Consider the following 26,738-nt stretch of genomic DNA (forward strand, 5'->3'; position numbering starts at 1 on the left):
ATTGAAACTTTTTGTCACCAAACATGCTGGTGATATGGCTGATCAAAATGTGGTGACCAAAAGATATTCATCTGACTACAGTACATGATGGCAATAAATAATTTTTATTTACTACTGGTAACATTCAGGCAGTGCATTTTGTGAAACTGGTCTTTATTTTGAAATTATCTTTATTATTTTGGAAAAACTTGGATAAATCAAGTGCTAAATACACTGGTAGCCATAATATTTTAATTGGAGAGTCAGCGAATCATTTGTCCTGGAATTGAACTGGTTTTATTAAATCACTAGGGTAACTTTTGTGCATGTCTTTATAAGTCATTAAGATGGCAACCATACATCATGGAGCATTCAGGTCTTGGATATTGACAAACCACTGTATAACATTTGGCATATGAAAAGTCTAGAAATTTTCACCAGATGTGGTTGTAAATTATATAATCCGAATTAGAGCTTAAAGTCTTTTTTAACGTTTATTCCAATATCACGTGGAAGATAACTGAAAAAGCACTAAGTTTGTCTATGCGCTAATATTTATGTACATGAATGTATATTCTTGCCGTATGAATGTACGGTTTGGGCCAAGAATTTTGTCAAAGATTCTGTAAGGCATAACGAATTAAAATCCAGTTTCCTTTAAAGCAAATTGTTGATAAAATGCTAAAGAATGCTTACTGTGATTTCCTTGCCCAGGCTGATTTGGGCAAGCTGTCTCTTTATGCCTTCTCCACTACCCAGCAGCCAGATAGCAGCTTCAGGTGGCTGGGTTTTTATAGGCCAGTCTCTCACCTGCAGCTCATACCAGATAGTGCTGGGAGATAAACACACAAACACAAAGCCTTAAGGTTGAAGTTAGTGCTAGTACTCATAGCTTACACTACACACATCATACACTGAAATGTTTCTGCAATGAGGGGTGCAAATGTAATCTTGTTCATAGCAATCCACCCTATTTTTAAATAATAATATTACAAGTGATGTAAAAGTTGTTACAGCCATCTTCATGAGCTTTGTCCTCTGTTCTTTGACCGAAATACAGCTATATGTTAAAAGGTAGGAAGTGTAAAGCATTAGTTGTTTTTACCCAAAAGCATAGACGTCAGCGGCTTTAGAAAAGGGTAAGCGGTCATCATTTCCTGGACACATCCTCTGTACAATCTCAGGAGCCAGGTAATAAATCCAGCCTCGTGGCAGTTTCAATTCATTCTCTCGCCTTTAAACACACATACAAGAGACGCACATTTCCGAGTTACTGATTACTACATCCACATTTCCAAAGACTTAATGACAAGTTGACGAATAAAGTTATTTACCGATCCTCCTGCACCACTCCAGACACCCCAAACAAACCAAAATCTGTGATCACCACTTTGTTGTTGTCATAAAACACATTTTTGGATTTTAAATCCTTGTGCACGATATCCTTTGCATGGAGGTAACCCATTCCCTATCAGACAAAAACATAAGAAGAATTATGCTAAATGAAACAAACAATAATCTAAGACATTTTAAATAAATACAATTATTACCTTTACAATTTCCTGAGCGATTTGCCTGGTCTTATTGAGGTCAAGTGAGCTTTTAGAATCTCTGACAACAGAGTGCAGTGTCCGCCCCTTGCAGAAACTGTAACAAAAGCAGCAGACTGAATTAAGTGAAACATCACTGAACCCTGAAAATTGGACATCTCACTGCAAACTTTCTTGTGCCTACCTCAAGCCCTAGACTCACCTTGTAATGATAGCCAGTTGAGGAGGGTTCATGCAGGCTCCCATAAACAGCACCACATTTTCGTGACGAGTCTGTCTGTAGTTCATCACTTCCTTCTTAAAAAGCTTTAAGTGGTCCTGATTATTTCCATCTATTTCCAGCAGGCGCACAGCCACCTCTCCGTGCCAACGTCCGCGGTACACCTTCCCCCAGCGCCCCTTCCCGATAAGCTCCCCCAGCTCTACTTGCTCGAAGGGAACGTTCCACTCTTGCAGGTACACACTCGTTTGGCTAACCTTGCGTGAGATAGGCCCCTTCCAGGGTCTCGTGCAGCTGGGCAAGTCATCCAGCTCATCCTCTTCACCCTCAGATTCCCCAGAAGAAGCAGCTTCGTCTTGTCTTTCTTGCTCCTGTTTTTCTCCTTTACTATCAACCTCATCATTCTTGAACAGGGAAAAAGTAAAAAAAATGTTATGGGATATTAGAATAAAAAAGTATTTGCAGTTTTAATAAAACTGAGCAAAAATAATCTACACAACAAATTAAATGAGTGATATTTATGCTCAAAATTATGACCCTTATGTATTATACAAGACAAAGTCATCGCAAGCCCTAATATGGGTGCAAGTCTGAAGTCATCTATCAGAGGTCATGTCTTTAAGACAGAAACAGGTTTTTCAAGCTGCAATATTCTGGTCATCATCAGAATTGAGAATACTACCAATCTTTAGTCTTGTTTGTATCAGGTGTATTTTAGCTGTTTTTTTTATATGATAATAGTAAGATAATTGTATCTTGTAAGAGAAATGAAATCTTGGACATCCTAAATCATCCTTCAAAATCTATGAATTTTAAAGCCTGTTTCATTTCTCAAATAGTCTGTGGTTGAAGTTCTGAGACATTCTGTCTGGCATACTCACCACAGCTGTGTCTTCCTGCCTCACTGTTGGTGTAATCACCTCACTACCTACGTGCTCTGTCTCTCTGAAAACAGGAGAGGATATGTCAAACATTTGAGCTTTTTCCATCTTTCTTATACTTTATATATTACTACACACAGCGGAACCTCGATACTCGGGACCTTGACACTCATGACACTCCCGACTTTTCATTCGGAACAGGACTAAGAGTAACTCGTGATAAATCTGATATTTTGCGAGAAGCGGCTAGTGGCTCAAAATAGTAACATTTCAACATTGTACTACTAAATTACATAAAAATGTTTGAAAAAATGTTTTATTATTGTATTATTCATTTAAAAGAGTAAATAAAACATTTATCACAAATATTTGTTGTGTTTACAGTACATGTACAATTCCCCTTGATAAAGGAACAATAAAAAGTTTTTTGAAGAGAGTTTTTGTTACTCTTGAGGGGTCATAGAACGTAATCCCTGCGAGTATCGAGGTTGCACTGTGTGTTTGTGTGAATAAATATATAAATATAAATATATATATATATATATATCACACACACACACCAAAAAAGTTTGCCAAAAAGTTTGTGGGAACCTGGTCATAAATATGGTATGTGTTTTTATTCCACATTTAGTCCCAATTTGCTCTTAATATTTCCTCAATTTTTTTTTAGATTTTGGAGTGTGGTTGTGGAGATTTGGAGGTTCATCAGCCACAAGGGCAGTCAGGTACTGATGTAGGTGAGGTGAGGAGACCGGGGGTGCAGTCAGTGTTCCAATTCATCCCAAAGGTGTTTAGTAGGGTTGAGGATCAGAGCTCTAACGCACACCATCGGAGATCTTTCTCTTCAAACCACAAAAATCATATCTTCATGGAGATCACTTTGCGCACAGGTGCTTTGTCATGCTTGAACAGGTTTCGGTTTCCAAGTTCAAGTGAACGCAAAATTTTATAATACTGCATTCAAAGACATCCTATACAATTGTGCAGCTCCAGCTTTGTGGTAACAGTTTGAAAAAGAACCACATATGGCAGGAAAGTTCATGTTTCCACAAACTTTTAGCAATACAGTGTATATACAGTCAGTGGATTTTCTTTTTTTTATTATTGTATATTAATACTGAATACACTGAAAATATGACACATGATCTGGAATAATGTAGTCAACAAAACGTGTTAAATAACCTAGAATATATTTGATGTTTTTGATTCTTCAAAGTAGCTTTTGCTCTGATGACAGCTTTGCACACTCTTGCTTTTCTCTCACTTTGGGTTCATTGTCCTGTTAGAAAACAAAGGATGGTCGCACTAAGTGCAAACCAAATGGGATAGCATGTTACTGCAAAATAAAGCACCCTCAAACCATCATAACTCCTTCTCTATGTGTCACAGTTCAGGAACTGTCCATACACCCTCTCTGTCTAACAAAGTCAAGGTAGTTATAACCAATTATCACAAATTTGGACAACTTAGACCAAAGGACAGTTTTCCACTGACCTAATCTCCATTCCTTGTGTTTCTTGGCCCAAACTGCTTGTTGTTATTCCAAAGCATTGTTTTTTGTTTTGTTTTTTACCATGACGTTCATCCTCTTAACAGTAGATGATGAAATATGTCTGCCACTTAAACTCTAAAAGGTATTCATGTTTGCTTTAACCTTAGGTGCTGTTAATCAGCGGTTTCTGAGGTTGGTAATTCTAATAAACTTATCCTCTGCAGCAGAGGTAACTCTTGGACTTTCATCATAGTGTTTAATGGTTTTGGCAACTACACTAGGGAATACATCAAAAGTCCTAGAGATTTTTTAGACCGACCATCATTTCAGTCTTTTCTATTTAATTAACTAAGTGTTTCTTGCCATAATATATAATTGTACAGTAGTTGTAGTTGTCTTAAAAGCTAAATGTAACTACTTTGGACAATCTAAAATCTAAAATATATTCTGGGTTGTTTATCACTTTTTTGTTAACTACATAATTCCATATTGTTTCTTTTCATACATTTGGATGGTTTAAGTATAAATGTAGTATAACATGTACTCTATATAGCAGTGGCGGGCGATCAGGGCCAGCAAAGCCTTCTCTGCTGGCCTAAACACTATCAGATCACTGACCTACATTTACAACCTAAATTGTAATTTTTGTCCTATGAAATTGTATTAATCTATTCCAAACAGTTTATTCTCTTTATTTCGTAGTGTTTTCTTGCCTGCACTGCTTCCAGTACGTGTATTTGGATGTTAGATTTTTTTGTCCAATCAGATTTCAGCATGTGCTTCTATGTCAATCTAATCTTCCCAGGGCCTACAAAGTCTGTACTGCTGGTCTTTTTACCATTGTCTCCCTAAGAAATGGGTCAGTTTCTTTAACCAATCAGATTTCATATTCGCTTCACAGGGCAGCTAGCTACAGTTGCAGTTGTAGGTTTGGAGGTTGCTTTAGTAAAATGGTATTCACCCTCCATATGTAAAACGCCTCTCTCTCTGTAATGCCATGCGTTGTTATATTGTGTTTTTGTATTGTATAGATGGTTTCTATAATTGCGACGTGATAGTGGTGGTATTAGGAGGTGGATTAAGTTGGGTAAGTCCTCACTAAAGGCCCAGGTACCAAATGCACAGCCCAACACTGTTCTATAGAGCTCTGTCTAAACAGTAGCATAAGATGCGTTACCCTGAGTCATGGCCATCTTGATGTTGAGAACTTGATATATCTGTAAGAAAATTGAGCCACAAAAATTTATAGACATCACAGAAAAGTATTTAATTTCTATATAGCTGATAGTAGTGTAACCTGGTAAACTATGATTTTTCATCCTAAGTTTTAGTTTAAAAATGTACTAAAACCAGAAAATCGAGAAATGTTTCAAACAATCTGACAGGACTTTAAATATAAACTGCTTAGGATTTTACTTTTTGCAGGTGATGACAAGGTACAATGTAGAAAGAATAATGGTTACATTGTGTTGAATTCTTTTTCCACTTACTGTAAAAAAAAAAAAACGTATGTATGTGTTTGTGTGTGTGTGTGTGTGTGTGTGTGTGTGTGTGTGTGTGTGTGTGTGTGTGTGTGCAGTCTTGAGCAAAGATAGCAAAGAGTGCAATGCTTCCAGTGTCCACAAGGTGACGTTAGAAACCACACAAATTAAAAGCACTGTTGTTTTGCAAAGCTTGTAGGTATATAAACTGTAGAAACCCAACAAATCATATTATTTTGCAGTGACTTGTTAGTCTGAAAGATCTGAAAAAACACAGAGTTATAAAGACAGTGTTAACTCACCAGGGAAGATAAACTGTTGTCTGAGCTGATAATAGCAGGAAGCTAGTGTGACCGCAGTGTGATCACAGTGTAAAAAAGAAAATCACCCAAGCAAAATGTAAGGAAAGAAAGCTCGGTTAGAGAAAGACCTTTCATGTTTAGTTCACTGTGCCTCTAAAAGATAAAGATTAATAGTGTAGACTATACAAAATGACGTCATTCTTCAAAATCCTTGCAGATTATTGAAAGGTTACAGGGCGGTATTAGTGTTAGTGTTATTCGCTGACCTGGGAAATTAAAACGGTCATCAGTGGGCCCTTTGGGCGAGGGGTTTGCAGGTGGAGTGGCACTTGGTGGGTTGCTTGAGCTGAAGGCAGGTGAGGAAGGTGTGGAGGAGGTGGTAGAAGAGGGGTTACTGCTGGAGTCTGGCTGACTGACAGGTGGAGGAAGATCCTAAGGGGGACAATTTAATTTCTGTTATAATACATAAGACAACATATATAAAAACCTAACAAAACACAGAACTACATGAAACTAACTAGGACACTTCATAAAGTGCAAGTGGGCAACATTTAATAAAAAAAAAAAAAAAAAACAAACAAGAGTGAGACAGTAGACACTGTGACACTGCAGCACCAACCAGTACAGTAGATTTGTGATGGTGCATTATTTTCCATATGACAATTATTTTTCCATATGAAGAAAATTATGTAAATGCAAACACATAGCAGCAATTTTGTGCAAACAATGAGTTTGGTGTGGGTGTGTGTGTGTGGGTGTGTGTGTTAGTCAGTCCAATTCCCTTTGTCCTGAGTAGTCAAATGGCTTGTGGAAAGTAACTGTCATGTTACAAAGAAACTGCAAGAAGAAAGCATCTATCCTAAACCTCTTTAGGAAAATCTCTTTCCTAAATGATGTATTTCTCTATAAAGTCCTACCATATCTGTTACATAAATGTATTATATGAATTATTATGTCTGGCTCAAAGCAAGAATAGATAATAAGATCTATTAACTGTTGGAAAAAAGAAACCCTTGACACTCACATGTTCAACTAAGTTCTAATTCGTCTAGCACAGCTAGATGCAAATATCAGGAAATGAAAGCTGAAATTCTGATCTGATGACTAAATCACAGATTTACCTTTTGATCTTCAACCTGAATGTCTCAAATGTATATAAAAAAAAAACAGTTCATCTTGTGTGTGTGTGTGTGTGTGTGTGTGTGTGTGTGTGTGTGTGTGTGTATGCAAATATGCTTGAAATGTGCTTATAAAGAATGATTTATTTCTGCATTGTGCCACTCTTGCCTTTTTATTTAAAATCTTGGGTAATGTGCCAAACTGTGTAGTTGTTGGTAGTCGCTCCACTTGGTTATTGATGTCAGATGGAACCGACTCTGTTCTTCTGATTTTCAAAACTAGAAAAAACAAAACAAAAGTAATCCTTGAAATACTGCTCACTGCATTATAAAATGTATTTTGAATTATTATGAAAGTTACATGACACCCACTTGGAATTATGTGGCACTGAGGTGCTTCTTTGGTACACTTGTTGTGGCACTTTAACCTGAAGATGCGAAAATCATTAGCTGATATATGGAGGCATGATTCAAAAGCTAGGGCACCTGTGGTGTGACTTACTTGCAGTGTTTGCACTTTACACCAAAGAGCATGTTTTTCCGACACACTGCACACGTCTGGGAGAACCATGACTTGGTGGAAAACCTTTGAAGATATTAAAATATATATGTTTCTTGCTAAACTGAAAATAAAATTGATAAAGGATGAATAAAAAATACAAAAACAGACTGGAGTATTATAGGAAAAGCAACAATTCAATTCTCACCTATGTGTGATTGTAAGACCATAATCCCTCCTCACAGTCTGTGGAGATTTTCCTTTGTCTAACAGAATCACAAAAGGCCCAAAGAATAAGCAGAAAACAGAAATAGAATCCAATATGCTAACAAGCTACTCTGCCTTCCATAGGCTTCAAGAAGTAGAAGTGGATCTACCTGTCAGTGTTGGACTTTCCACATGAACGCGTGTGTTGGGAGAGGGCACAGAGAGCAGTGGTGAGCGTGAGGGTGAATCCTCATAGCCGTTTCTCACATCTTGCACATTTACATGCATATTTGGAAGCATTTTATTCTTCTTCACATTCCTGTGGAACATAGGAGAAAGATGTATATGAATGCATTAGAACTTATGCCTTACAATTCCCCACCCCTGACCAGTGTAAAGCTAGAAATACAAAAGAAATGAGTTGAAACTGATGACTAATGCTGTTTCGGTTGAATACGTGAAGCTTTAAAACCAGAAAATGGCATCGTGTGATACAAGACTGAATAGTCAATTTTAGAACTTCAGGCAGGAGGATGGCCTCAGTATGACACTGGTGAGAAATGCAGAATGTAGGTGTGCCCATGGGTGGGTGGGGATTCTAGCATTCCACCAAGAGTGTGTTATGATGCACCCATATGACATTATGCTCACTGGCTGTAATGTGAGAATATGCACTGTGGTGATGAACAAAGCATGAGCAATATTTAGCCCATATGAGTCGGACACACTCTTGACTGTGCTACAGTGAGCTTCCTGAAAATGTCAAGAGGAAATGTGAAAAGAACTTAATTGTCAAAATAAACCATTGTTTACATTGCAATGAAAGCGGAATTAAAAGTATTAATGATAATATCCAGGTTTTACCTGCTATTTTTTTTATTTATTAACGAAAATAAACAAACAAATAATATATGTAATTACTGTAATTTCCGGACTATTAAGCGCAGCCATATATAAGCCGCACCCATTGAATTTGACAAAGATTTTTATTTTAAACATAAATAAGCCGCACATGTCTATAAGCCGCAGGTGTCTACACTGAAACTAATGAACTTTACACAGGCTTTAACGAAAGACAGTGTCTGTTACACGGTGTAACGGGTGAAATATGTTGTGGCTCCTTTAAGAGCAGAGTGGCATTTCTGGAATAGCCTGCCGCCACATTTTTCTGGTATTACTGCATGTGTGCAAGACCAAGGAATATTTCATTATTTTCTGATGCTCATTTCTCAAGTTTCTTTGACTAACCCATAACGCTGTTGCCAAGAAAAATAAAAAAGCATGAGTTTTGGAAACCTGTCTGTGCTTATAGGATTTCTGTTGTAACTGGAGTTAGCGAGCTCTCCCTTCACCCAGACTCAACGCGGGGAAAAAAGTAGCGGCTTATAGTCCGAAAAAATACAGTAGTTTATCTTAATCATCATAAATCATGTATCATAAATGGCATTATACTAAATTTATAATTGTATTTCACTGAGGCAGATGAATAAAAATAATCTATTTGATTATCAGCAACAAAAGAAATCGAAGCACTTAAGGTATAGGATAAAACTTTTACTGCATTATGAGATCATGACACAGTTTTCTTAGCAAATGTTTACCTTCCATGTTTTATGAGATAGAAATGTCTAGTATAGCACTCCAGTGGGTAGTATAGCATTCAATAATATTTTAATGCATTAAATGAAATGTGACGGCATCAGTGTCCCTTGTTTACATCTCAGTGGAAGCTAGATGTTCAATTTACAAATGGAACAAGCTATCCTTTTTTTCTTCTTTAAAGAAGTGGAAATTGCTATTTCCATTGTGGAAAGGCCACATCTTAATATGCCTGGTTTTGTATAAAGTTTTTTTAATTAAAAAAAAATTTAATTTCTTCAATGAGTTTCTATTTATGGTGTCTAAATAAACTGTATCATCTAGGATCAAATTCTTGCATTCAGACAGTTTTAAATTATAAATGTTTTAGAAGGGTTCCTTTCCTGCGAACACAAATGTCTGGGTTACATGCAGCAATATATTTTATATATATATATATATATATATATATATATATATATATATATATATATATATATATATATATATATATATATATAAAATAATGTGTGCATATATATATATATATATATATATATATATATATATATATATATATATATATATATATATATATATATATATATATACATTATGTTGAATATACCAATAGAAAGTCTGGCTACAAGCTCTGATTATGATCAGCTTCCGGGGCCAGGGCACTTTGTTTTACTTTCTTTTTCGTTCTCAGTAAAGGCTCACTGAAGAAAGTATACAAGTGATGTAAGCAATGGCAACTAAGTTCAACTAAGATTCATAATATACTCATTGGAAAGTAGTTGCACCTACTTGTGTGCAGGTTCCTCTATGCGGTTAGCGAGCTGTGTGTGGCTCTTGCTGCGAGGCAGGGTGGGGAAAAGCTGGCGCAATTTGGATGGTGGTGGTGGTGTGTGAGGGAGTTTCAGGAGCTCGTTCCGAATGGTGGGTGGGGTAGGGGGCGGAGTTGATACATGTCCCAGTGGGTGCCGTAGCATCTGAGGTGAGGAGTAGAAAGGGTCAGCTAGTCCGTTCAACATTGGGGACACATAGGATCCAGTTGGGCAGTCCAGAGAGCTTACAGCAGAAACAGAGACAGAACGTTGGGTGCCGGGCATCGTGGAGGTTAAAGGAACCCGAATGGCTGGTTTTGGGCTGTAGGATTGTGGGCTTTGAGTGGAGCAGGAAAGCTGCTTCGATGAGAATGAAGTGTTAATGTCACAGAGAGCAGGTTCTACAATCCAGGGAATTCCGTCATCTTTGAGCTCCCGTCCTATTGACACCAAAGTTAGAGAACATAAATCACTAACCCAAAAACTTAGCAGTGATGTGCACAGGCAATAAAATATGCAGATCCATTAAAAAGGCGACATCTAAATATTTTTGAGCCGGACATATTCTTTCTGAGATAACAGAGAATGCTGAGTAGAATATGTGATAGATGACAACTGCATAGACACTCTCTTATCCCTACATATTTTCTATTATATAATAATTAGTACTCCTGCAGTTCTTTTAAATTTTACTTCAGAAGTTGAAGTTATGGAAATGTATTTGCTATTCAATTCCTAACTGAAATATATTCAAGTTTTTGTCATATCCTGATACCACGTGTCCAACGAGATATCTGTAGCAGACCAAATGGCAAGGAGGACCCACCTGTCCATGGCCCAGAGCTTGAGGCGGAGGATATGGAGGAGATGGAGGTGGTGGGGCTTGTGAGACAGGAGAGGGCAGCAGTGATGCGGGTGCACTCATCAGCACTGGAGCCCAGTTTCCTCATGGTCTCCTGTATCTGAGAACTGGACATCAGTAGCAATGCATCTAGAGACAGATTCAATGGTACTACCTGCATTAAAGAAAGAAAAATAAAATAAACAAAAAAGTGAGACCTTTCTGTTCAATTTCTGTACATATAACACATAGCATATAATACACACCTTACGTATACCAATTCAAAATCCAGCCTATTCTAAATATCACTGTACATATATATATATGTATAAGATATTTATTTAAATGAATATTTGCTTTGTTCTAAATCCAGTTCTGCCAAGCAAGCAACTTGAAAGTAATCATCATGATTCAAGAGAACAAAGCACAGGAAGAGGATGAGAGTTAAACCATCAGCAAGGTGACAGATTAGAAAAGCATGGACAACTCTCTTCATCTCTGTCACTCAGTGACCTCAGGTCTAAATCCAGCAGATAACTGATGCAACTAAGCAATAGTCACTATATCTCCCTTACCCACAACATCCTTTAAGGAAAAGAAAAAAAGGATTGCCAACTAAAATCAACAAGGTTCCCTTTGAGCATTTTCCCTCTGTGTGGCCAAAAAGAGATAGAGAAAGGTCTTTTCTCTGTGCTGATAAAGAGCGATTCAGTAACGTCTACCATAGGTGGAGGTCCTTCCTCCAGTCCCCCATTCGCCACTCAGGCTGCTGGCACAGTACACAGAGTTAGCAGTATTCCGGTAACCCATCGGTCTTTCACCGTGTCTGTCTCTGCTCCGCTGCATTAACTACATTCCTGTGTCCCGGCGTCTTGCTGGCGTCAGCTCATCACCAAACACACACATACACCCGCCACCACACACAAACAAACTGTAGCATAGACTCTATCGCTTATCTTGTGGTCAGTAAGATCTCTGTGATAAAACTCATACAGCTGAAACCATTATTAACCTGCTGATAACTTCATCTTGACAGCAGAACCATCTGTAGGGCAAACCACAGGATATGTTAGTGCACTCTTTCTAACTCATTTTCATTTCTACAGCAACACATTACCCAGGGACTTTAATGGAAAGTATTAAATGCAAGGCTTTTTACAAAACTAGAATTGTTAAGGTAATGTTTTCTCCAACATGTTAATTTAGCCATTTTAGAAGGAATCCCCAGTGTCAGCACTTTAGGTTTCGACTAGGAGGAATTTTTTTTCTCAGTAGAAAGACAATCTGTATTCTCATCTTATTAACTAAAACTAAATAAATAAATAAAACATAGGCCTTTAGGTTGAGGTTTTATTAAATAATCAATAAGGGATGTTCACTTTGAGATGTTTTGCAATTGCATCACAACAACCATTGGGTTTATTTTTATCACGTGTTTTATTCTTTACAAAGTTACAGTTTTAAATAATTAAATATATTTATTTAAATAATTGCCATGCTTGTGGCACAGACATTCAGAAAGAAAGTGAAAGTGAATAATTGCCATTTAACTGAGACAGAAGGTATACTGTCCGATCTGAGAGAAATTTTCTCCCCGAGTAAACGCTAGAGATAAAAACAAACTGTACTTCAGTATGCATTAGGGGTGTAACAGTACATGTATTTAATTAAAATGTACATTTAAAATGTAAAAAAATCTCCATTTATATAAATTTCATTTAATCAATTTAATTGTGGCAATTTAATTGATTACTCCATTTAATCAATATAATAAAAACGTGTATAGCGTTAATTCGTTTTTTTTCAAATTTAATTTCAGAAAATATTATAAATATTATTTTATATATTCAAGCAACTAGGCATTTTATTTAAAATTCTTTTAAAAAATATAAACTGTTTAAATGTTGAACACAATTATAATCACAAATAATAATAAACTACATAAATAAATAAAAGACAAGCAATTTCATTTTATGTTTTGCATTTTTCCCTGCTAACCGTAACAAAATTTAACTGAACCGTGACTTAAAAACCGAGGAATGTACCGAAACTTGAATTTGTGTACCGTTAAACCCCTGGTATGCACCAAAAATCTTTGCACAAAAATCTTTCCTCAAGATCAAATGCTTTCTATTTTCATTAGGTTTTATAGTTAAGTACTGTAATATACTCTACAGACAAATGTATTGGAGCACCTGACTTTTTTCAGCCATATGTGGGTCTTCCCCAAACTGTTACCACAAAGTTAGAGGCACAGAATTGTACAGAATGTAGCAGTACATTTTCCATTCACTTGAATTAGGAGACCCAAACATGTTAAAGCATGACAATGTCCCTGTGCATAAAGCAAGCCCCATGAAGATATTGTTTATATGGGTTGAAACTTGAGTGGCCTGTTTTAGAGCTCTGACCTCATCACTATTGAACACCTGGGTTTAATTGGAACTCTGACTGCACTCCAGGCCTTCTCACCCTATATCAATACCTGACTTTACTAACACCTTTGTGGTTAAATGAGCCGAAATCTGATCTGATCTGACCACTCCCCAAAATCAATTGGAATGTCTTCCCAGAAGAGTGTTAGTCATTATAGCAAATGGGGACTAAATGTGGATAGAGTGTCTGAAAAGTACATACAAATTTTATGACCAAGCGTCCACAAACTTTTGTCCATACAGTGTTTATGGTTATACAAAGTGCTGTAAAAAAAAACAAATAAATAAAATAAAAAAAGAGTATGGTATGTACCTCTGTTTTTTAAGTCACGGTTCAGTTCAATTTTGGTACAGTTAGGAAAAGAAATGCCAAACAAAACTGCTTGTCGGGTTTTTAATGCAATTTTAATTATTATTATTGAAAACATTTGTGATCAACATTTAAAGTTAACATTTTTTTTTTTTTTTTTTTACAATTTTAATAAAATGTATAAATATAATACATAAAATAATAAACCAAATTAATGCAATCTACTTTCGTTATATTGATTACATTGAGTAATCAATTAAATTGGCACAAATTGATTAAATAAAATTAAATAAATGAAGTGTGTGTTTTACATTAAATATTACATTTTCTAAAGATATGACACACACACTTTAGCAAATGTCTTAATTTCTTCCATCCTTTATTTATTCACTCACTCGATATGTGAAATTGTCAGGATTTTCTACTTTTGAGAAAAATTCTTGAAATTGTATATAAAACCCTAAAGAATCCATAGCGCTAGCATTAGCCGCTAGCCACCTCTTGGTTAGCGGCTAAAGATATTGCTATGGATTCGTTAATGTTTTCATGCATGCGCAAAACAAATCTTATTTCCAGTACAGAGTGAGTAGCCACAGTGACACTACGCTTACTCTAGTTTCTTTTTTATACCCCTGGCATTGTTGTGTATGTTTGTAAAAAATGTATTCAAAGTGCAAGGCAGAGACTAAACAAACTTGTGGTGCACCACTTTATACGTTCCATTGGGAACTCGGATTTTAACTTTGTTCAGCATGTAAAAAGGATTGTATAAAGCCCTGTACCGAAAGATTTAGGTACAATTACGTGTACCGTTACACCTCTAATATATATATATATATATATATATATATATATATATATATATATATATATATATATATACATACATACATATACATACATACATATACACACACACACATACATACATACATACATACATAGATATATACATACATACACACACGCATGTCGTTTCTGTTGAGTGTGGGAAAGAAATCAACAATAAACACCACCTACTTAAAGACAAAGGGTAGAGATTTCAGTATGCACACACATTTCTCACAGAAACAGGAAGCCCTCTTTCAGGAATCAGTATGGAAATTTCCGTCATTAAGAATGGTCAGAAAATACCACGAGGAGCACAGACATGGAGCATGTGCCTGCTCTAAATCTCAGTGCTATTAGATAAAAATGTAAACAAGAAATAGCTCTAATGCCAACTAAAAAATAAATAAAAACTTGCACACCAGATGGGTTTTGTACCAGTAGATGTGCCCTAGCCACTAATACAAATATCCACATATTTCCTCCCAGAGTAGGAGCTGTGCAACTCCAAACTTGTGATCTTAATTGCTGTGGTCTATCTGACCACATCACATCCAGTCAAAATGCTCCTGTTTACTGGAGCATTTTCACTCAATACCAAAATGTGTCTGTGTATCCAACTTTATACAATCCACACTCACTATAGCCTTCAAAGAAGAGCTCGAACACCTGAAGATCATGATGGCTATGCATGCAGTTCATAAAAGGAAAAAAATACTACATACATTAAAAAAAATGAATTGTTGAATATGATTATGAGCAGATGATGTTGAATTAAAAACTACAAATAGCACAGGATGTTTGTTTCCAACAACTGACTAGAAACAAGTACACCAGTATTCAAGACTCAGGAGGGCCAAAAACAATACTTGGTAAAGCATATAGGTCAAAGATAACTACTTTGCAGTAATGTCAACTAATACTCAAATATATACAAACATGGGTCTTTAATCAGTTTAACAGACAATCAAAATAGTTTTCATGCAATTTTGTGAATATACATATACACATTATAGAAGTATACCTCTACATTTTTGCAATTATCCAACCTGTCAATAATTTGACAGCAGTGCAATGCATAAATCATGCAGATATAAGCCAAAGGCTTCAGTGATTATTCACATTAAGCATTAGAATAAACTGTGATCTTAGTGGCTTTAATAATGGCATGGTTGTTGTTGCCAGATGGGCTGGTTTGAATAATTCTGAAACTGTTGATCTCCTGGGATTTGCAGATAGAACTGGTTTGTGAGTTAACACAGACTGGTGTGAAAAACAAACAAACAAAAAAAAATCTAGTTATCCAGCGAGATGACAGAAAATGTATTGTAATTCAAATTATCACTCTTTACAACTATCCTAAAACACACACTGACTTGAAGATTGTGGAAGAGTGTATTGCACTCCTGTCAGTGAAAAAAAAATCTGAGCGCTCTTTCATTTTGGAGAGAGAAAAAAAAGATTGAAGAAAAATCACTTTGAAGACTCAAGTTCGTTATTGTAGCTAATCCACTGTGTATTGTTCATTTTCTGAATACTTTTCTGCACACTACGAGTAAAAAGAGTGGTTAATTGAGTCACAGCAGACTTCCTGTCAACTTGAATCAGTCTGGTCATTCTTAGCTGACCTCTCAAGTCAATAGGTTGATTCTGTTCAAAGAGATAATACACACTGGATGATTTCTGTTTTTCACACCACTGCGATGTGTAAACTCAAAAGACCGTTGTGCTGTTGATCTCCCAAGAGATTAGCAGTTTCTTGAACACTAGCTCAAACCAGCTTGTCTCGCACTAAAAAACAGACACTGAGATAACATTCTTCCCCTTTCATATACTTGATGTTTTCCGATCTGCATTTGTTATGCATTGGGCTGTTGCAACATGATTGTTTTTAAAATAACTGCGCAAGTGATCATGTGTACAGATGTTATTAATAAAGTAGTTGGTGAATGTAAAATATTTTGACGACTGTTTGATTACCAATGTTCAAAGGGGCATCTCACATCAACCTTAGACATAGCGACTTGTATTTTTTCTCATGCACTGAAGATTTGTGTTAGGTTGCATTTGCTAAAGACAAGCCAGGACAAAAAACATGCTGAGTATACAAGGGTTTGACACATACCTACCCCGAGATGGTGTCTGGACATGTTTTTCCTGCCTATGATCTTTGTTGACGTAATATTGGAAATGATACTCGAGAAAACACCAATCACAAGACCAGGAAACAAATATGACCCATAAACTGTGTGTTGCTGACACACATACACTGTAATTATGAGCTCCAAGGAAAGCACCATTCACAAATCATTAAACAGTCAGGGCTACAAACACAACTGATAAAGGTTCCTCCCTATTTGCCACCTGACACAGAGTTTCGGCTGAAACTGCTCTGAATGATCCCAGTCATACCATACTGGTGATATACACAAACTAACCAGATTAGGCTGGTCGATAAAAACCTAAACCCTCATTATGAGGTTATGATGTGTATAAACAAAGCGTTAACAGCTTACTACAGATACTGCACACAAACTCTATGAGCCCAGAGAGACACAGGCAGGAAACCACAATATCAGAGTAGAAAATAGCTACAGGAGTTCACATGTGCTGCATGGAAAGGATGTGAAGTGATAAGCAAATAAAAGATTAACTTACCATCAAAAAGTCACGTCTAAAATAATACTTTCCCATATATCATCTTCCAAAGGCGTTAACAAGATCTCTGTGTCCCTTCAGAAGCTTGCCGGAGTGTGAGAGCGGCACGCTATTACTCACCCCGCCTCCTTCTCCAAATTACCTTTCCCTCCTTCTCTGCTTTGCCCTCCCCTTAACTTAACATGCTTTTCTCTATATGTATTCATCTTTCTGTATTCTTTCCGACTTTCAACAAATCAGTCTCAATTGCAAACCTGATAATCACCTATTTGGGTTTTTAACTAAATGTATTTCTTTCACCTCGCTCTCCAACTCCTAATCCTTATAGTATAAAGCTATCTGATAAACCTATCACCAGATGGTAAGGCTCCAGGTCTCCAGACCTAAACCACACAATGAGTGTGAATTGCACATGTTTCATGTTAGATGTGGTCACCCAATTTTCTATAGTATTGCTCCACTATAGTTCCACCCAACCGGAACATCGCAGGGAATTACTTGCCGCCAAACTCAGGCTCAAACCAGATTGCTGACTTCGAATTGGTGTAATGACGCAAGTATTAACATGTTTGAGTCCTTGAAATCATGCAATCACTGTGTTTGTGCATGTGCGTGTGTGTTGGTTTAACTTCTTATTAGAAAGTATCCCAACATTTCATCACGGTTTATTCTTTTGTGCTGTAAATGACAGGATCCCATAGAAGGCCACTGAAGAAAGGAAAGGAGTGAAGGCTAAAACACAGGAAGCAAAGCTCTGGGTCAGACCCCCCTCTTTCACCACATATTCCTCCCTTCCTTAAGAGAAGTGCTTCTTCCTGTGAATCTACAGGATGTAAGCATTGAATGGGCCATTTGTCTGTATTTATGATTCGAAAGTTAAATAAATATACATCATATCAGTTAGCCGGCAACTATTAGACATGCTACACACTATGTTTCTGCATACTTATAGGCACTTCTTGTTGTCTAGGTGTGCCCTGTTACAGTAACCGTTTTAACAGTTCGACACCTTTGAACATCTACTCTTGGTTTTCACCTGTGAAGACTACATTTACTGTTAAAAAGAATGAAACAACCTGAAGACCAGAGTGCTACCTGTGGGGATAATAATAAAACAATCATTTGGAATGTGCTATCAAACAGACAACGGAACAACAGAATTTGATAACAGAAACATTGTAAGAGCTATGAAAAAACTCCAAAACAATAATCAATCGAAGATCAGAACCGGAAGAATATATACCTTAACCAAATCAAGCATACATTAAACTTCTGAAGAGGAAACTGAAGGAAGATACCCTTAAAACAAACAACAACTTAAAGAAGCTACAGTACAGGCCTGGATAAAAAGAATATAATAGTTTGGTGATGTCAGTGGGATGCATTTATTGCAAGTAATGGATATGCAACCAAACATTAAATGTTATTTACTGTTTTTAATGTTAAGGCTATGTTTCAGTGTCTGACTGATCTCCACTGATCGAAAAAAAATGTAATTGCATCCGAAGTGTCATTTTCTAGATCTATCTACAATGGCTATAAAAGGGCTACACACCTTTATGAAATGTCAGGCTTTTTAAATTTAAAGACAAAAATAATAACATAAATGCCAAACTTGTAAAATCTTTAATGTGATCTTCCAACAAACAAAAATTGATAGAAAAATTAAATATTTAATAATTGTGAACATTTAAATAAAGAAAAAACCCTATAAAAGCCTGCTTAAGTCTGAACACCTCTCACTACTATTATATGTTGAAGCACCTTTTGCCTTTATTAAGTCTTTGTTGCAAAGAAGAGTGGGATAAAACTCCAAACTCTAGATACGTAAAGTTAAAAAGGTTTTTGATGGGATTGAAGTCTGTGCTCTGGCTGGGCTATTCCAGAAATTTGATTATCCTTTTCTGAACTTTGTTGATTTTGATTTGTGCTTTACATCATGCTGAAATATGAAATTCCTCTTCATTTTCAGCTAAGCTTTTTGGCAGAGGACAGAAGGTTTTATGCCATAATATCTTGGCATTTGGAGCTATTAATTTTCCCATTTATCTTGACAAGTGCCCCTGGCCCAGCTAAAAAGAAGTAGCCCCAAAGCATAATGTTACCCCCACCTTGCTTCACTGTCTGTATGGTGTTCCTTGGATGATGCTCAGCATGGGTTTTGAAAAAACTTTTAGAATTATGGCCAAAAACTTCAACCTTTGTCTCGTCAGACCATAAGACCTTTTCCAACATGGTTTTGGGAGGATTGAATAAAACTTTTGACATTTATATGGGCTTGCATGTTCATCTTTTAAGAATACCCCACAGCCTTGTGCAGAATACAGGAAATGGTAGTCACATGCAAGGAGTGATTAAGGAGTGAATTTCTCCTCGAGTGTTGCTGTTGGCCTCTTGGCCTGCCTTATAAATTTTTTCCTCGTCCTCTAATTAATTTTGGTCGTCCTGATCCTTTGCAATGTTTCTGTGATGCCACATTTTTTTTCCACTTTTTCTGTTCTGATGATGGTTCCAAGGTACATGCAGTGTCTTCAATATTTTTTTTATATCCCTCTCCTGATTGGTATCTTTCAACAATTGACAATTTCTTTGGCAACTCTGTGCAGCCCATGGAATTTAGTAGAATGCAACTTAAAACATTCAAGCAACTTTTACAGCAACAGCTGACTTTCATCTAATTTTAATCAGAATCACTTTAATTGATTGCAGGTGTATGCCATTTACCTACAGGCCTTATTTTGAATGTGACAGTTAGAGCACCCATAATGAAATGGTGTGCAGACTTATGCAATCAGGGTGTTGTAGGTTATTTATTTAAAATTTTCCCAATTATTTCTTTATATGACTTTTTTCCTCTGGATTTCTGCTTGTATAAAATATATAACAAGTCTGATATTTATATTGTATTTCTGTCTTTATATTTTAAAAACCTGAAATTGAATAAGGGTGTATATACTTTTTATATTCACTGTAGACATGAATATCAGAAAATAAAAGCTGACATTCTGCTAAAAAATCTTTTGATCTCAAGCCCAATTTTATTCAGTATATAACAAAAACCCTTCCCCTTGCTGTTCCAATACTTTTTACATTTATAGTTTGTAGTGTATGTATTATGAAGCATAGTCTGAATTACGAAAAACAACACGGAACTGATTATTAAATGAGACCATTGTGATATATGAAAATACTGGAAAGTTACTTCTGTGGCTTTTACACTATTAATACATATTGACATGTTAAATAAAATTGAGATACATTCTGATACCAAATATTTTAATAAAATCCGTCAAACAGTAGCATTTAAATCAGCACACTTGATCAAGACATGAGACACCACCTGAGCAAAATTAAACTGATCTTGTGAAACACGGGCTAACTCTTCTCATTTTGCCAAATATTTCTATACCTTTTCAACTTTTACAGCATCTTTATCTGGGTGATTTTTGTGTTAAATAAATATATAGTATTGAAGTTGTCCCCTTAGTGATTAAATTTAAAGGCCAGGTTTGAGTAACAGCAATTAAAACTACGTACAGTAGTCTCGAAGCATGAGTCATAATAACCAAGAAAAAGAGGTTTTAAATGACATTACTGTTATAACTGCTTTCCTTCATTTCCTGGAATACAGCATGTTGCACATGCCTGTTACTACTGCAGCAAACTCAATTGCAGAACTTTGCAGTGACAAACTGTGTTCTAACCACCCTGCCATCTGTTATTCGTGGAACATCCAAAAAACAAAATTTATCACTGACATAATCTATTGATTAAAGAAAAAACTAAACAAAAAAACAAACCCACGTACTCATGCATTGCAGTCGAGCAGCTATAGAGCTTAAGTTGAGATATAATTCCTGGTAGATGTGATATACTGGAAATCCTACTGTTTCTAGCTAAGAGATCATACACACACAAAAAACGTTTCCTTAAACGGCACAATCATGAGAAATTCTCTTCAAAGTGCCAGTCTGATCTTGTTTTCCCCAAAGGACATTCCTGTGTGTTTCCTGAGAATATCATCATAAGTGTTTGGATGCTGGTAACATCTTAGCTGCCATGAATGTGACTTTCTGTGCTCATCTCAGTCTAACAGAGAAAGAATGGTGCTATGTGGGCCACCAAACATGGATGCATTCATGCCCTATAAATCATGGAGCTCCAAAAAGAAGTAGAGCCCTTGTTACGCTTAAAAAAAAAATCTGCAACAAGCTTTTTTATGTTACTATATTCAGCACAGCTTGTGTCAAGAGAACATGCACATGTGAACAAGTTGCATGGACAACACACCCATAGATAGATACACACACAAAAAAACACGGATGTGCAACCTGTGCAACTTGTTCTACCCCAGTGCCTGACATGTAGCACAGACATAGATAATGACATATTTGGCATTAGAAATCCTCCTACATTTGGAGAAAAACTAAGGCCATTATTCTGAGTTGTCCCTCTAATTCTCTTACTCTTCCTCTAACACGTATTTTGGTTGTCTCCGATTCGCACACCTATTCAGTATGTTTCTATCTAATGAACATATTCTAGGCAGCATGGATGCCAAAGGAATCCTGTTCTGGCCAGTTGAGTGTGTGTCATGTGTGCACACAAGCCTAGGGTCGGTGGGGTGTAAAAATAGAGCAAGCGGAGCATGTAGGACAGAAAGGCTGACTCCACACATTCTAGGATTAGGAGTCAGATCGGGTGTGGGAGCCCACAGGGGACTGGAATGTCAGTGAGACCATGTAACACGACTAGCTGCGTAAACAGACACAACACTAATCCTGCACTATCCATCTCTTTATGGTTCTCACTCTTTGTTTTCATGCACAGCTTTTATGGCTGGACTTTGTTTGTATGGGAGCAAAAGTTACATACAATTTCAATTAAGAAAAGTGTCAGAGCTCAGTTTTGTTTTATGGACCAATTACAAACATGCATCTTTTATACAAATTTTCATTTGTGCTTCCTTTGCACTTTTAAAGTCCCAGAACTTCAATCCCACAATCTGTATATGGTTAAAGGTGCCTTCGAAACATCAAAACACCTTAGTAAAACTCTCTAACACAATCTTCTTCTTCTTCTTTCGGCTTCTCCCATTAGGGGTCGCCACAGCGGATCATCCGTCTCCATACCCCCCTGTCCTCTACATCTGCCTCTTTCAACCCAACTACCTGCATGTTTTCCTTCACCCCATCCATTAACCTCTTCCTTGATCTCTCTCTTTTCCTCCTTCCTGGTGGCTTCATCCTCAGCATTCTCCTACCGATATACCCCATGTCCCTCCTCTGCACATGTCCAAACCATCTCAATCACACCTCCCTCACCTTGTCTCCAAAACGTCCAACATGTGCAGTCCCTCTAATAAACTCATTTCTAACCCTGTCCATCGTCGTCACTCCCAACAAAAACCTCAACATCTTCAGCTCTGTTTCCTCCAGCTCCACCTCCTGTCTTTTACTCAATGCCACTGTCTCTAAACCATACAACATCTCAGGTCTCACCACAGTCCTATAAACTTTCCCTTTCACTCTCACAGATACCCTTCTATCACAAATCACTCCTGCCACTCTTCTCCACCCACTCCACCCTGCCTGCACTCTTTTCTTCACTTCTCTAACACACTCTCCATTACTTTGCACTGTTGACCCAAGGTACCTGAACTCGTCCACCTTCTCCACCTCTTCTCCCTGCAACCGCACCACTCCACTGCCCTCCCTCTCATTCACACACATGTACTCTCTCTTACTCCTAATGATTTTCATTCCTCTTCTCTCCAGCGTGTACCTCCACCTCTCCAGGCTCTTCTCACCACAAATAACAATATCATCCAAAACTCTCAGACACAATACTGTCCTGAAATAGATCACTAGATTCTTTGCTTTAGGCATTTGTTTGCATTCTTTCAATCCAGAAATCATCTTCATCTTAGCTGGATCAGTGCCTGGAACAGTTTCTTTTTTTTTTCTTTCAAATGCATACCATAAGACATGAGTAATTTGGTATATGTAACTGGTTCGATGGCATATCACCTCACAATCAGCAGAGGATACTAAACTTCTAAATAAATCTGCTCCTCTACTATATCCAAGAGTATCCACTGGGCAGTGAAAGGGAAAAAAATTCTTTTACATCAGGTAAATTATTAATCATAACACTTTCTGTATAGAAAAAGCATTTAAAAAAATACTTTAAGGAGAAATTAAGAAACTGGATATATGCTAATTTAATTATAGATGTAAACTCCACAAAATGAGCTACATATTGTATTTTGAAATTGTTCGAGCACAATTCACAAGCAATATAGCGCATATAAAGTGCAGCGATACTGTTTACTGGATACTGCAGGTTATACTGAACAACATACAAGAGATTTGCATGCACCGCATCAGCAGTTACTGCTTCTAATGTAAAAGGCAAAAGCAGAATTGGGTATTCTGCTGTCACGGGTAGACCATGTGTATCCCCTGGTCATGTAACTACCCCATGATTCCCCTCTAGGGGAAATCCTGTATCTGACACTGCTTAATGCTAATTAACCCATAGATTGTATTTAACATGCATATTACCTACAAGTACATGTAGCACACATTTCCTAATATAATATGCACTGTTGGGAAGAAGCCAAACATTTTAACAATTGAAAAATGAGCAATACAAAGAAAGTACATTTATTCATTAAGAGACACACACCATACCTCTATAAATTCATGCCTTATATTAATGGTATGGAGCCAGTCCACTAGGTGAGGGTAGGTGTTGAGGGCTGGCGATCGTTCACACACTGGAACCCTCTGCTTACACTGCAGCTGCTTGCTGATGTACTTGACCAGTTTCACCTACAGGGGGCCAACACACATATAAACCACAAACAGTTACAGAGGAACCAAAACTGAACATTATTTCTTATCTCTCATGCATATAGTTACTTTTAATGTCGGTTTACTCACTATAGAATGAATGGAACTTGTGCTCTCAGTCTATGTGGCAAGATGGAAACTTCCTCAAAAACACACCACACAAAAATTCACATGTGAAGCAACATTATTTTTTTAATTTGACTACACTACTGGTTTGTATAGCAGTAGTAGCTCAGTGTTTGAAACAAATCCGAAGGTCATGAGTTTAACACCCTACAAGCGTCTAGCTGCTGCTAAACTCTCTGATGCTTCTGAGGCTTGAGTCGTATTAAATACAACATGCTTAAGTCAATCTGTATAAGAACTTCTGCAAAATGACAGAATGACAGAAACTTCCTTGGAGGCATGATCATCAGCTGTGAGTATGATTGGACATGTGACCATGGTCCAAACAATGACTCCAATAAGTTATTTTAAAACTGAAATACTTCAGTGTACAGTCACATTTACAGGACATATTACATTGTTTCATTTTGATATTGAATTAGAAAATCTGTATATCATTTAAACATGAAAATGAAGAAGGATATGAATGTAATTCATTTATTCAGACCCCTGCTCCTCCACTGCGGCCTTGATAATCAATTGTTGTAATATATATTATTGGATATCTTGTGATCATGTCCAGATAAATTCAAAGAGTATACAGTAAATATTTAGAAATAAAACAGCCGGTAGTAACCTGAAGCCCAAGTGGAACAAAGGCATAATGTCAGGAGATTTTATATTGAAAGATCTGATGATACCATAGACATGTGTGGTCGAGAGCGCATAATCGGCCCTGCTGTCTGGGTGAAAGGATGTCATTGAGTCTGAAAATGTGTGGTGGCTTCACATATTTCAGAGTAAGCTTGTTATCCCTTTTCCAACTATATAATGAGAACGCAAGTTAATAGTCAAAAAGAATAACAAAATAAATAAAAAAAAACTCAGTGAAACTGTAACAAGACAAAATCTTTACCTAAACTATTTCTATGTGCAATCAAACATGAGAACAGCTCATAACGATGAGACCCAAAGCTGAGGAAATCCCCAAAAATGACGTCAGTGTGATATGGTGGGTGAAAGCCACTAATGCTCTTGTTGTGTGTGTGTGTGTGTGTGTGTGTGTGCGCGCGCTTGTGACAGAGAGTAAAACTATACATGTGGTTAGCTGCAAGTGAGAAAATGAGTTGATGCAAGAAAAATCTTATTACAGCGCTTCATGTAGATTATCAAAAAAATAAAGTTCCACCTTCATGAACAAGTCAATTAAATGATTAGAAGAGGACTAGGAATCCAAAAGCACAGTCAATAAGGTTGCAAAATATGAAAACAAAATTGATATCATCGATGAATAAATGATAAATGACAGCAGTATTACACTTTGTAAAATATGTGTTTATTATATATTTATATTATATATAATATGAAAATATATATTGCCAGATGTTTTTATAGAATATGTTCTACATTTTATAAAACATTTTCCACGGTTTCATACTGAATGTAGCTGAGCTGATGTTAAAATCTAAATCTTTGACTTCGCAAAATGTTTAGATAGAAAAGCTATTTATTTCTGGTCATTTAAGTATCAGTAAACTCAGTTTTGCACAGGTTTTAAATGCAACACTGCTGATTTGCTGCCAGGTAGCAAAACCTACCCAGTGATGCACATAGTGTACTGTGAAATGTCTTCAGATATTGTCATATGATATTTTTGGCATATTCCGCACCCTACTAGCAGAAGTAGTTGCTGTCAAAACCTGTCGTCCTGTGGCATTCACACCTACCAAAAAAATGACGTGGATTGATTAAGACAGAGTAGAAGACATGCTTATAATAGCCCGAGTTGACCATGACTAATTATGGAGATGGGTAGCGAAAAATATTTCCCTCCCAACCTGTAAGTCACCAGCAGGTGGGACGAGCTGTTGGGGCTCCACCTATCTTCCTCCTACCAGTGCATGGTGTCTATTAATAGCATGAAGTTATTATAGAAAGCAAGTCTGACCTGTCTTTTCTGTACCCATGACAAACAAGCAGGGCAGGAAGACAGAGACATCCATCTCTGCACACAGCTGCCAGATGAACCACACGCCGGAAAGCACAGATGCACACACAAAAAGACACATGATAGTACTAGATCAGGTATTTTTAAAACACCTATCAGCATTCATGTTCAGTTTGATGAGAAACAATTACAGTGAGACTAAAGATTCATGCTTCTGTTGGCAGAAACAGTGGGTCATGGAAGGCTTGTGGTGAACATTAAAGCCTCATCTCCTCTCTACACAAGATCTGAACCTTTTCAAATTATTCCTTTATTCTGACTATGACTGTCAATTTCCGAAAAATATAAATTATTTTTTATTTTTCACTACTACTATTTGGCATTCACAGACATTATGATTTTGAATAGCTATAGACAAAGTCCATTAGCATTTGTGAGACACTATGTTTAGTATCAAAAACTACAGAAAGGCTTCTTTCCTAGTCTCAGGTGTAAAGCTAAGCTGCAGTTAAAAATAGAAATGTACTTTCTTTTCTGAAGAACTTTTATGTTCCAGACTCCTCAAAAAACACACTCTAATCTATTCACTGTGCTTACAGGTATAGTGTACGTATGGTGT

At 36.8% G+C, this 26,738-nt stretch overlaps 1 protein-coding gene across 4 annotated transcripts in view; it reads right to left on the bottom strand.

The window, feature by feature from the left end:
- The window catches only part of ksr1b (kinase suppressor of ras 1b), a 34,320-nt gene that overhangs the window by 1,424 nt on the left and 6,158 nt on the right, over nucleotides 1–26,738 (bottom strand). Inside the window, exons 2-18 of one of the 4 annotated variants that reach the window (XM_046862880.1) lie at nucleotides 23,905–24,045; nucleotides 10,964–11,153; nucleotides 10,118–10,577; nucleotides 7,900–8,048; nucleotides 7,731–7,788; nucleotides 7,526–7,609; nucleotides 7,396–7,451; nucleotides 7,193–7,302; nucleotides 6,172–6,337; nucleotides 5,906–5,947; nucleotides 5,300–5,339; nucleotides 2,631–2,694; nucleotides 1,732–2,153; nucleotides 1,530–1,626; nucleotides 1,314–1,447; nucleotides 1,085–1,213; nucleotides 676–811 (exon numbers count right to left, since the gene is read on the bottom strand). In XM_046862880.1, the coding sequence (XP_046718836.1) occupies nucleotides 676–811; nucleotides 1,085–1,213; nucleotides 1,314–1,447; nucleotides 1,530–1,626; nucleotides 1,732–2,153; nucleotides 2,631–2,694; nucleotides 5,300–5,339; nucleotides 5,906–5,947; nucleotides 6,172–6,337; nucleotides 7,193–7,302; nucleotides 7,396–7,451; nucleotides 7,526–7,609; nucleotides 7,731–7,788; nucleotides 7,900–8,048; nucleotides 10,118–10,577; nucleotides 10,964–11,153; nucleotides 23,905–24,045 (2,478 nt within the window). Of the gene's footprint in view, nucleotides 1–675; nucleotides 812–1,084; nucleotides 1,214–1,313; nucleotides 1,448–1,529; nucleotides 1,627–1,731; nucleotides 2,154–2,630; nucleotides 2,695–5,299; nucleotides 5,340–5,905; nucleotides 5,948–6,171; nucleotides 6,338–7,192; nucleotides 7,303–7,395; nucleotides 7,452–7,525; nucleotides 7,610–7,730; nucleotides 7,789–7,899; nucleotides 8,049–10,117; nucleotides 10,578–10,963; nucleotides 11,154–11,700; nucleotides 11,858–17,209; nucleotides 17,354–23,904; nucleotides 24,046–26,738 lie in introns of those variants that run through there. The other 3 variants (XM_046862882.1, XM_046862883.1, XM_046862881.1) reach the window with 3 other exon arrangements.

The sequence above is a fragment of the Silurus meridionalis genome, chromosome 12 (genome assembly GCF_014805685.1).
Source record: "Silurus meridionalis isolate SWU-2019-XX chromosome 12, ASM1480568v1, whole genome shotgun sequence".
NCBI lineage: Eukaryota > Metazoa > Chordata > Actinopteri > Siluriformes > Siluridae > Silurus > Silurus meridionalis.